At 41.5% G+C, this 12,862-nt stretch overlaps 1 protein-coding gene across 1 annotated transcript; it reads left to right on the forward strand.

Moving 5' to 3' along the window:
• The first annotated feature begins 396 nt into the window (after positions 1-396).
• LOC119959872 (myosin regulatory light chain 2, ventricular/cardiac muscle isoform) lies at positions 397-12,552 on the forward strand. Its single transcript, XM_038787921.1, has 7 exons — positions 397-602; positions 4,592-4,681; positions 8,863-8,938; positions 9,018-9,122; positions 10,865-10,943; positions 11,051-11,099; positions 12,368-12,552. Exons 1-7 carry the CDS (start codon positions 600-602, stop codon positions 12,470-12,472), a joined length of 507 nt encoding a protein of 168 aa, XP_038643849.1. The 5' UTR covers positions 397-599; the 3' UTR covers positions 12,473-12,552.
• The last annotated feature ends 310 nt before the right edge of the window (positions 12,553-12,862 follow it).

The following is a 12,862-nucleotide window of genomic DNA, read 5'->3' on the forward strand; positions in this document are numbered from 1 at the left end:
CCGTCTTAATCACTGACGCACAGCGAACAGAAGAGTATTTCTCTTTTATTGCTCTAATGCAATTTACAGTGAGACCTCATGATGGACTAAAAGCAAATGAACTTTCTTTTTTAATTGCTCCCTTAGTGACATTGTCAGGGAGACAGTAAACATGATTGTTGTCATTTAAACACTGGTTCATTTTGATGATGGCATGGGGTAACAGACCTGAGATCTTGGAGCTTCTGAGAAATTCCAATGCTCTGCATTCTTGCATTGTTCTCTTTTAATTTAGCAAGTGCACATGTCGCCCAGCTTCATGGCAGAAGACAAAGAGTAAGCCAGGGGCTTAGGTCAAAGTCTTAAAAGTAGAATCAGTCTGACGCATAACATTTCTTTAACCTTGAGGAGTGCATACACAGGCACACATTGTATCAGGGATCAGAGCTTGACACTAAATAGTTTCAAACCTGGTAGGGGTGGCGTTTGGAGGAACAGGCCACTAATTAATGCCCAAAGTAGGAATACATTTATTTTTACACTTTACAAAGTGTATATATTGCAGTTCACATTGTCTCGAGCATTGTGTTCCTCCTAAAAGCGATTGAAGGTCTACAGCAATGGTAAGCATCTGTGTTTATGCCATATTGTATTACATGGGAGGCCCACTGTGTAGTCTGCTCTAACATGGGGGAAAAGATGAGCAAAGTGTTAAACAAAGTAACAGTTTAACGGATTTTTATGTTGCATTCCAACAAGCTGCCGTTTGCTGAAAGTATTTTTTAAAACTAGAAGCAAGATTTAAAGGGTAAATTGTGAAATATAAATTTTGGAACAGTAGCTTAAACTGGAAGAGATTTCTTTATGCAAAATGTAAAAACATTAAAATTTCCCTGTTGTCTCTGCAGTTAAGTTAGAAAAGTGAACCACACAAACAGGTAACACCCAGGTTTAATTCTCAGTCTATACTTAATTAGTTGCTCTCAACTAAAACAATGGCAACACTCCTCCAATTGACTATCGGATTCTGAGGTAAGCCAGGAAGAAATTCAGCCCTGGTTTACTAAGTGACTCTTGCTGGTTAAGCTTGGGCTTGGCTGCTGACATTTGCCATCCAAACGCACATACCAAGACAAAATGATGCCTGTAGAATTGTACCTTGCAAGTAATCAGCCCTCTCAAGAAATGAGCTAAATAAGTTGTCAGGAAATAAAGAGAGGAAAACAGAAATGAAAATGAAAATGGCTTCTTATCACGAGTAGGCTTCAATGAAGTTACTGTGAAAAGCCTTGAGTCGCCACATTCCGGCGTCTGTTCAGGAAGGCTGGTACAGGAATTGAACCGTGCTGCTGGCCTGCCTTGGTCTGATTTAAAAGCCAGCAATTTAGCCCAGTGTGCTAAACCAGCCCCCGCCAGAAGTGAGATTCCATGCTGTTTTTATGGGAATTTGCAATAAGTTTACAGGGTTCTGCAAACAAAACTGTAAAACGTATTTCCAATTTTCCATTTCTTATAAAATTTACTAAGATCCATTTAAACATATAATAAATCCAGTACGATTTTGTGGAGAGAACCATAAAATAAAAAGACCCGCCTCTGTATAATTCTGGAACAGTACAATGAGGTTGCTGTTTATTGTACTCTTTTACATGTAAATTCTTAGGTTGAGTACTGAGTTTTCGACTATGTGATGGGTAAGGAGAAACTGTGTGATGGTATAATCCATGTTCAAATGATGGTACACTCATCTCTGAGTAAGAAGGTTGTGGATTCAAGCCTTCATTTCGGAGTCTTGAGCACATTATCCAGGCTGCATTGCTGATGTACAACTGACCCATCAACTAAAGTCCCATCTGAACCAGTCAGATGGACGTAAAAGCTCCTACGGCATTATCCAAAGGCCAGAGGAGTTATTTTGGTGTCCTAGCCAACAGGTATCCCTCACCCATCACCCAAACAAATCTGGTCATTTATCTCATTTCTGCTTGTGGAGCATCTGTGTGCACACTTTACTACATTACAACAATGGCGGTGAAGGATTTTGTGGGTATCTGCAGGTCATGACATGTACCATATAAGTGCATGCTTTTCTTTGCATGGGGGAAACCACTTCATTATGACTAGATATTGCTAATGGTTTATAGCATAATGGAACTGGTGATGATATGAGTTTTTCAGGGGCTTTTTTTCCTCAGGCTGCAAAATACGACGTTCCTTGTTGATTCAGCTGGATCAGTAAAACAATTGTAAAACTTCTTTTGGATATTTCTGGTGCACCTCCTTAAAAGATTATCCTATAGCAATCATTGCAATGTATGTATTTGTTCCTGTATAGTATGAAATCTTCACTGGGTAGTGCTTTTTAAAAAAGGGCTACAACTGCTAACTTATTTTTTTCTTTAGGTCTTAGTGCTAATTTTATTGGTCACCAGACTGGCAATAAACATTCGAAAAAAAATCAAAAGTAACACACACACAAAAAATGATGTTTAATAGGTAACAGTGCGCTGAAGTTCAGCTTAAGATGTTCAGGCTGAGAGTGTGTAGTGAGGCAGCAATCCAAATGAGAGTTTTAGATTGTGCTGGCATGGGTTTTCTCCGGGTGCTCCGGTTTCCTCCCACAGTCCAAAGATGTGCAAGTTAGGTGGATTGGCCATGCTAAATTGCCCTTAGTGTCCAAAATTGCCCTTAGTGTTGGGTGGGGTTACTGGGTTATGGGGATAGGGTGGAGGTGTTGACCTTGGGTAGGGTGCTCTTTCCACTTTCCCAAGTGGTTTAGCTCACTTGGCTAAATCGCTGATTTAGCACAGTAACTTTTTTTGTTTTTCACAGTATTTTCACAGTAACTTCATTGAAGCCTACACGTGACAATAAGCAATTTTCATTTCATTTAATTTCTTTCCAGGAGCCGGTGCAGACTCGATGGGCCGAATGGCCTCCTTCTGCACTGTAAATTCTATGATAATTCTATGATAAGTTGCTGGAACAAAACTGGAGGAATGAGGAATATTGTGTAAACCTGAGATTGGATTTGAGACCTCATCCATCCAATGGAAATTTCATATTTAGTGTTCCGTAAAATAAATCTCAAAAGACATTAAGAGATTTTCCAGTACCTCTGAAAATGTGTCTCTCCAGTCAAGTGGGACTGTCCCCCACCCCCACCATGAAGATGTTTCCTTGAACCCCAGCTAAATCCCGCCTTGTGGTCTAATGTACATACAAAAGAGAGGGGCTCCCTGGCCGCCATTGGAAAGCCATGAATAGAAATGATAACATGAGCCACCAAAAATGTTCCAAAAAAATGGATTTCTCATAATTTTCCCGCTCCTCAACTTGTACATGCCTTGCGCTGAGAATGATTCCGTACAGTCATTCGCTGGAAAAACTCTGATCCCCATCCACCAAAAATGCCAAGGGAGGGAGCTCTTCTTCAGAGCTCTGAAGTCACCCGATTGAGTCCATGCCAACTCTTTGTAGAGCAAATCCAATCAGTTCCATTCCTCCACTCAATCACCCTAGCCCTGCAAGTTTATTTCCCTCAAGTGCCCACTCAATTTCCTTTGAAAATAATCCATCATCCCCACTTCCGCCATCCTTATAAGTGATGAGTTTCACATGAGCTGAACAGGAGACGTTTTTAAAAATATATTTTTATTCTCCTCCTTTTTCACATTTTAATCCAAATTTACACCCACCAACAAACAATCAACGGTAACAAATACAATGTCAATCCCCTGGCCAGCAATTCCTCCCTCCCACCAAACCCCAAACAACCCTCAACATTTTAAATACAAACATCAAAGTAAAGGATTCAGGAATCCACCCATACATAGTCGCCAACAACATACACAGTCCAAACCTCCTCCCCCACCCACCCCGCCCACCCTAAGCCTCCTAATGTTCGATGTCATCCAATTTTTGAAAGTGCATAATAAACAAAGCCCATGAATTGTAGAACCCTTCCATCCTTCCCCTCAACTCAAATTTCACCTTCTAGAGTGTAAAAACTCCAACAGATCCCCCTGCCATGCCAGGGCAGAGGGTGGAGAGACTGACCTCATCCCAACAGGATCCGCCTTTGGGCGATCAGCAAAGCGAAGGCTAAAACATCTACCTCTTGTACCCACTTTCAACCCCAGCCAATCCAATACTCCAAATATGGTCGCCAGTGGAAAAGACTTAAGGCTATTTTTAGGGATTGGTGGAGACTGGAATGTGGTAGGGTGCGTCTCCAAGCAATTTTCTGGCCCCTTCTGCTGCAGATCTGACAAAAATAAAGTGGAGGAAAACAGAAAAAGCAAGAGCTGAATGTTCTTTTCAGCATGTTTTTTTGATTGTTGATCCACTTCTAAGATGTGAAATTTTCTACTGTCTATAAATATAATGCTGCATGATATACGACATACATAACACCATTAGTGTTATTGTGCTTGATGACTTTACTAGTCACCAGCTTGTTTCTGATACACAGTATTTCCATATTTGTGTGATTTACTCTTGTAGCAAGATTGCCATCGCTCACTATTCCCAGCTAGGTATTATCCATGCAATATTGTAAAACGTATCTGTCCTTATCAATCTATGCTGATCTGATGTTTATTTTTTTTAGTCACCCAAGAAGGCAAAGAAGAAAACAGAGGGAGCAAACTCCAATGTGTTCTCTATGTTCGATCAACCACAGATTCAGGAATTCAAGGAGGTAATTTTGTTGGCCACGTAACCAAAATTGTGTGTGTGTATGTGTGTGTGGCGGGGGGGGGGGGGGGGGGGGGGGGGGGGGGGGGGGGGGCAAGATATCACATGAACCTGAAATGTTAACCCTACCTTTTCTCCATAGATTCAGCGGAGCTGTTTTCTGTGTTCATTTCAGATTTCCTGCATCTGGGCAGCACGGTAGCATTGTGGATAGCAAAATTGCTTCACAGCTCCAGGGTCCCAGGTTCGATTCCGGCTTGGGTCACTGTCTGTGCGGAGTCTGCACATCCTCCCCATGCGTGCATGGGTTTCCTCCGGGTGCTCCGGTTTCCTCCCACAGTCCAAAGATGTGCAGGTTAGGTGGATTGGCCATGATAAATTGTCCTTAGTATCCAAAATTTCCCTTAGTGTTGGGTGGGGTTACTGGGTTATGGGGATAGGGTGGAGGTGTTGACCTCGGGTAGGGTGCTCTTTCCAAGAGCCGGTGCAGACTCGATGGGCCGAATGGCCTCCTTCTGCACTGTAAATTCTATGATCTGCAGTATTTTTCTTTTTGCTTGATATCAGATATTGCTGCAGGATTTCTCTATTCTCGGAAAGGTAGAGAATGTGCCCCTTGTATTGGCAGTTAAGCAAACAGTTGAAATACTACCAAAGTCTTAAATTTGATCACTGATTATAACTAATTTAGGTGATACTAACTGGGTAACAGTAAAGATGGTATAAATAGGCCATGAAGTCCAGTGTTAAGAGTATTCTTTTAACCATTTTACTGTAATTCATACAGAAAAGCACAAGTTTGAATATCCTAGAAGCATAAAAGGGGGCTTATCTGTATTGTACCCATGATCATAACCTGTGGTTGGCTTTCACCTTTATAACATTGCCTCTCTCCACTCTTCTCAGCTCACCTCCCATTGTTATACTGAAGCTCTCCTAACCGGCTGCCCACCTTCCAACCTTCAGAAACTTGAGCTAATTCAAAGCTCTGCTACCCATATCCTAACTCACATCAAGTAAAGTTCACCAACCACCTCTGTTTTCACTCATCTAAATATTTGCTCTGGTTCCGCCAATGCCTCAATTGTAAAATGATCATCCTTGTTTTCAAATCCCTCCATAGCTTCACCTCCTTCTATCTCTGTAGCTTTCTCCAGCCCTACAGTCCTGCAAGATCCTCTGTTCTCCTCCAATTCAGACTCTCTTTGTTCCACAATTGACAGCTGCCGGCATCCTAAGCAATGAAATTCTCTCTCTAAACTCCTCCACTCTCTACATTTGTAACCCTCTTCAAGATGTTCTTTAAAACCTATTCTTTGACTGAGCTTTTGCCACCTGTCTCAGTATCTCTAATTTGACTCAAGTGTCCCACTTTTCTTGATAACATTCCCATGAAGCACTTTTGGATGTTTTAAATGCGCTATATAAATAAAAGTTGTTGACTGAAAAGAAGAATTGTCACTTGGTTGAAGTGCGAGAGAACATGCACCATCAATGGAACCATTCCTGTGTAAGTCAGCATTGGGGGAAAACAGTGATTCTGTAGGAGAAAGATCTACAATAATACATTACATTTCATACAGTTTAATTCGTACAACCATTGAAACAACTGGTAACCATTGTTTATCACTATGAATGAATTGGAGGTCATAAATTGCTGTTGGCAATATTAGTGGAAAGAGGCTTAACATGCTTGTATATTATTCCTTAGTGCGTGATTTTAAACTTAATGGAGCTTTATTTTAAATAGCTTAGCTCCTCAGTTAGAATAGCGGACAAATCTAAATTTGTTAGCATTCTCATTCTGATTGCAAATAGGACTTTCAAGCTCCTTGCTCATTCACAGATAAACAATAATTTAGGCAAAAACTGCGTAATTAGGTAATTTCACAAGTGAAACACTGCATTTCACAGAGGTCATTGTGCAGGGTAATCCGTGTGCATTTGATCACTGTGGGAGAGCACTATGGAACAGCTGTCAGTACCAACAGGTCTGCACCTGTAACCATCAGTAACACTCCTGACTTACACTGCTGAAGCTCCAAGACAGACTTTAAGCATGAACTAATGACCTGTGTAGTTAACCCTTTCAGTCTTGCACAACACAGGTAGTCAGTGCAGCCATAAAGGCAGAATTTAATTAATTAGTTTCTTGTGACATTGATCCAATCAGCATCTGCAATACTTTGCTGCTGCAAAATAATTATGTGGGCTGAAAAGAAAGGTCTTCATTTCGACCCAGACCAAGGCTTTTTGGGGAGACTGATGCCATTTCACTTAATTGAAGGCCCTGACATAAATTACAACTTACTCTTTTTTAAACCACTTCTTCTGTGCGTTACTTCGTGAAGATGCCAATATTTGGTCACAAATATTGTTCCAACTAAGTAAACATAATGCAGAAGACAGAACAAAACTTGAGAATGGGAGTCTAGTAATACCAATTTGAGGCAGTGGCGAGCATTTATTCTGTTGACTATTTGAAGAGAAATGGTCTTATACAGGTGCACACCATTTCATTATAAGTAACAAACAAAATAAATCTTCTCCATATCTTTCTACTTCTCACACAGCTTCCTGTGAATTTTGTGGAAAGGAAAAACTAACAATTTGCCCCTGAAATAATACTTATCTCCACACGATTCTCACTCCTTTAGCCTTGTAAAAATTAAAGAATAATTACTGATGTGGGAAAATAACTCCTATGTTGCCAGTGAATGTTGTCAATTTTATGTTGCTTTTATAAACTTATCATTGTATATTTGCATCAATATATTATTTACGTCTTTAGTTTTGAACTCTATGCTATTTACAAACCCAAAATGTTGGGCGGGATTCTCTCAGCCCGGGGCCGGGCCGGAGAATCTCTGCGACCGACAAAAATTGCGCCACGCCACCCTGACACGCGATTCTCTGAGAATCTGTGCCATTGGCACCGGCGTGGTTGGCGCAGCACCAGTTGGGAGCCGCTCTACACGGCTGGCCCGCCGATTCTCGTACAATCGTCGAATCCCATCGGCGCCGTCCACACCTGCTCTCAGCCGGCGGGAACACGACGCGGAAGGGTCGAGGGAGACCTGTGGGGGTGGAGGGGGGGGGGTCCAACCTCTGGGGGGGGCCTCCGATATAGCCTGGCCCGCGATTGGGGCCCACCGATCGGCGGGCTGGCCTCTCTGGCTGGGGGCCTCCTTTCTTCCGCGCCGGCCCCTGTAGTCCTGTACCATGTTGCGTCGGGGCCAGCGCGTTGAAGGAAGCCACTGCGCATGCACGGATCCCACGGCGCCCAGTTGACGCCGGAATCAGTAGCTGGAGCGGCATGAACAGCTCCAGTGCCATGCTGGCCCCCTCTAGGGTCCAGAATTGGTGATCCTGAGGCCGTGTTAACGCCGTCGGGAAACACAACGGCATTTCACAGAATCCTGTTCGGTGTTCGCCTTTATTTATCATAGAATCCCTACAGTGCAGAAAGGGGTCATTTGGCCAACTGAATCTGCACCGACCCTCTGAAAGAGCACCACTCTACACAGGCCGAATCCCCGAGCCAACTCCGCACTCCCACCCAGGGGCAATTGAGCATAGCCAATTCACCTAACCTGCACATCTTTGGAATGTGGGAGGAAACCGGAGCACCCGGAGGAAACTCACGCAGACACAGGAAGAATGTGCAAACTTCACACAGTCACCCGAGGTTGGAATCAAAACTGGGTCTCTGCGCGTTGAGGCAGCAGTGCTAGCCACTGTGCCACTGTGCTGCCCTGGCTGCATCTACCAGTGCTTACACTTTCAGGGAATTATACATTTGAAACCAAAGCCCTCTCTCTGTTTATCTGTACCTATCACCATTTTTCATTGAGTGTTTATTCCCATTCTTTGTGAAATGAGGGAAGTTGCACGTGTAGACCTGTGTCTAATCACATCATAATGCAGAATGTTATAGTTTTTCTGAGTGGCCCATGAAGAAGATACTGCTTGGAGGCTATGGCCTTCAACAATGAAGTAATGATTAATACTGACATAGGCTAAAACAAGGAGCACTTTGTCTACTTGCTCTATCGGACAGGGAATGATGTATGGTGTAGGGCACTGATACACTATATTAAAAATGAGTCGCTGTTGAATCTGAAAGATAAGTTATAACCAAAGATACCAATTTTTAATACTCTATTGATTTTGCCTTGATGCTAGGCTTTCACAATAATGGATCAGAACAGGGATGGATTCATTGATAAGTCGGACCTTAGGGACACATTTGCCGCTCTGGGTTAGTTTCACTATTACAAACTGATTTTCACTGCTAAGGTCAAGAGACTTTTATTAATGGTTAGCAATCTATTTAACAGGTCGCCTGAATGTAAAAAATGAAGAACTGGATGAAATGATTAAAGAGTCTGCAGGACCAATTAACTTCACAGTCTTTCTTACCATGTTTGGTGAAAAGCTTAAGGGTAAGTGAAATAAGTGATATTAATGAGTCATTTACAAAAGAAAGCCACAGACTATTAAAATCATTGTAAGCACAGAAGGGAAGAACTTAGTTGGCATGTCAACATGGCTGCTAATTTGCAACAAAATGTTTTGTGGTCCTGGTAGATTCTGAAAACTAGAACAATTAATTCACAAAATAAATGATGAACTTGGATTAAGATTTCTTTAAGTTTCTTTCAAGATTAAGTGATCTCACATTGTTTGTTCATTCATTCCTATTTAAATGGAAAAAAATGGTTACACAAAACATATGCTGCCTTGCAAGAAATGAGAATGTAGAATGACAGTTTTTCATATACTGTACAACAAAAATAAGTTCAGAATATCTTACACTTTAGGACAATAGGGTAGAATTACTGTGATATATTAGCAGACAAATTCCTGCTTGCCAAATCATCCCTATCATCTCTAACCTATGTGGGTTTAAAATTTAAACGGCTCACCCTTGTATAAATCTCTCCATGGCCTTGTCCCTCCCTATCTCTTTAACTGAACTCCAATGCTACAATATTCCAGAACTCTCCATTCCTTTGACCCGTTGTGCAGCTGACGTCATTTCCGATCTTGTAGCTTAAAATTCGGCATCCATGTGGCATAGAATTGTATTCAGCACAACCTGTAACTTCATGGCACAACAGATCCCTCATGGTGCCATTATCCTCATGCCAGGGGATCAACTTTGGTTCAATAAGAAATACAGAAAAACACCAGGAGCAGCATCTCACCCCCCTAAAAATGAGGTGTCAACCTCGAGTTGCTGTATGCTGTGGAAGGTCCATGCTACAGACAGAACTAGTGATCATATAAAGATCAGATCAAATCTCTGCAGTGCTGTCATATCTAGTCAAATTGGTAAGCAATTCAATAACTAAGAAGGAAAAGGCTTCACGAACACCCCAATTCTTAATGATGTTAGAGTGCAGCATATCAGTACAAAAGACAAGATTGAAGCATTTGCAACAATCTTCATTAAATGCTGAGTTAATGATCTATTTCTGCCACCCCCTAAGGTCCCCACTAAGAAGTCAGTCTTCACAGTTCATTAGATTCATTGAAGACTTGTGCTGCAGAACTACCTAGGGCTCTAGCCAAATTGTTCCAGTAGAACTACTACACTGGCATCTACCTGACAATGTGGAAAAATGCCCAGGTGTGTCCTGTCCACAAAAGCAAGACAAATCCAGTCTGGCCAATTACCACTTCATCAGCCTACTCTCAATCATCAGCAAATTGATGAAACAGCTTGTTGACACCACTATTAAATGGCACGTATTCATCAATAACCGATGCTCCAAGGCCAGTCAACTCCAGATCTCATTCCAGCCTTTCTTTAAACATAGCCAAATAAAGTGAGATGAGCGTGACTGCCTTTGCCATCAAGGCAGCATTCAACTGAATGTAGCATCCTGGCAAAATTTAAGTCAAGGGAATAAGATGGAAAACATCCCACCTGTTAGAGTTAAATAAGGCACACAAAAAATGGTTATGGCTATTGGCCCCAGGACATTGCTGCAGGAATTCCTCAGGGTAGTGTAGTATCTTGATAGGCTGGGAGAACCTGTCTGTTCTCTCAATCAAGGGATGATGCAGAAAATAACCAAATAACTTTCAAAATGGGAATATTTAAACTGCAGTTCATTCAATGTTGCAAACCAATTGCAATATCTAAATAAAAATATTATCCTTTTATACAACTTCTCAGGTACAGATCCAGAAGAGTCAATCTTAAATGCTTTCAAAATATTTGATCCTGAAGGGAAGGGTGTTTTAAGAAAGGATTAGTAAGTATATGCCAGCTAATTTATGGCTTGCGCCTAATACAAAAAAATTAACAATCCCAAAATGTTTACATTTATTTAAATTTAATCTTTTTTTCTTATTATTGTAGTATAGAGGAAATGTTGACGACCCAGGCTGAAAGATTTACCAAAGAAGAGGTAGGTTCATGAAAACAATGGATTATTTTAAAAAGGAAACTTGTAGACTTATACATACGAAAACAAAAAGAAGCAATTAAGGTAAACAAGTCACTGGAAATTAGCCATGTTGAGATGGCTCTATTTAGTTTATAAGTTTCTATTTTCAGGTCGTGGACCTTTATTAGAATTTGACTTTTCTGACTTTGTAATTTAGAGCACCCAATTCTTTTTTTTTCCAATTAAGGGGCAATTTAGCATGGCCAATTCACCTACCCGGCACATCTTTTTGGATTGTGAGGGTGAGACCCACGCAGAGACGGGGAGAATGTGCAAACTCCACACGGATGGTGACCCGGGGCCAGGATTGAATCCGGGGCCCGGGTCACCATCCGTGAGGCAGCAGTGCTAACCACTGCCGTGATGCAGCAGTGCTAACCACTGAACCACCGTGCCACTCTATGACTTTTCTTACTTGATGATCATCCTGTCATTCTTGTGTGATATTCAAACCTGAAGAGCAAATCTGCAGATCTCTATAAACTCTAAGCTTTTGCTGCTCCATAGATCAATCATTTAAATTTGCTAATGACCAAAGATAACCAGTTGTGGACAAACCATTTTTATCAATTATGGTCAGCTACTGGGATGAAAAATGAAATTAAAATTGCTTATTGCCACAAGTAGGCTTCAAATGAAGTTACTGTGAAAAGCCCCTAGTCGCCACATTCCGGCGCCTGTTCGGAGAGGCTGATACAGGAATTGAACCCGCCCCGCTGGCCTGCCTTGGTCTGCTTTAAAAGCCAGCTATTTGGCCCTGTGCTAAACCAGCCCCTAATGCCATTTTTACTGCTGATTCAGAGGCCACACATCGAGTTGGGAGAGGGTTGCACATTTAATAAAACCAGCTTGTTATTTTCAATAAGGTGCCTTTACTGAGTTTCTCTCCTGCAGCCAATGAGGTGTGTATATTACCATGTGCACATATTGATCCATGTTAAATACTCTCTTCCATCAGTTAGTTCATATTGCCGGACCCCTGCCTGTATCAGGAATAACACTGAGGCAGATGCCTGGAGGTGCTTGAGATTAGCCCGTTCTTGTTCTCTCATGCCACTTCCAAAGAGATTTGTGACTGAGCTAATTCAGATATAACAGCAAAAGGGAAACATAGAAAGGGATATTTTCACACTTCAATGTGGTAAAATATCTGTTAGAAACTGTTAAACAGCCTTGTATTTTAGGTCTCCTCATTCAATTAACACTTCATGTGTGAAATAACTTTTCAGGTTGATCAGATGTTTACAGCTTTCCCTCCAGATGTGACTGGTAACCTGGACTATAAGAACCTGGTACATATCATCACCCACGGAGAAGAGAAAGACCAAGAGTAAACAATTATTTTTTGCTACCTTCATGTTCATCTGCACCTTCCTTGTTTCTTCCCTTTGAATAAATGGCAACTCAGTTACTCTTCATGTCTTCTTTGTTTCTTTCTGATGTGGAGATGCCGGTTGGACTGGGGTGAGCACAGTAAGAAGTCTTACAACACCAGGTTAAAGTCCAACATGAGTCCAAACTTCCTCACCTGAGGAAGGAGCAGTGCTCCGAAAGATAGTGTTTGAAACAAACATGTTGGACTTTAATCTGGTGTTGTAAGACTTCTTACTTGTTTTTTTCTAATCCACAAGTCGAATATTCTATCTTTTTCTTCCACAATTCTAGGTATAAAAGGAATTGAGTTCTATTTTTAAATTTAAGCAATAAGGCTTTTATGCGGAGGT

This window comes from Scyliorhinus canicula, chromosome 1, assembly GCF_902713615.1.
Source record: "Scyliorhinus canicula chromosome 1, sScyCan1.1, whole genome shotgun sequence".
NCBI lineage: Eukaryota > Metazoa > Chordata > Chondrichthyes > Carcharhiniformes > Scyliorhinidae > Scyliorhinus > Scyliorhinus canicula.

What these genes read in the sequence shown, in the direction of transcription:
- LOC119959872 (XM_038787921.1), top strand. An exon ending in GTTTGGTGAAAAGCTTAAGG is followed by an intron (nt 9,123 to 10,864) that starts GTAAGTGAAATA and finishes ACAACTTCTCAG; the next exon opens with GTACAGATCCAGAAGAGTCA. An exon ending in GGTGTTTTAAGAAAGGATTA is followed by an intron (nt 10,944 to 11,050) that starts GTAAGTATATGC and finishes TTATTATTGTAG; the next exon opens with TATAGAGGAAATGTTGACGA.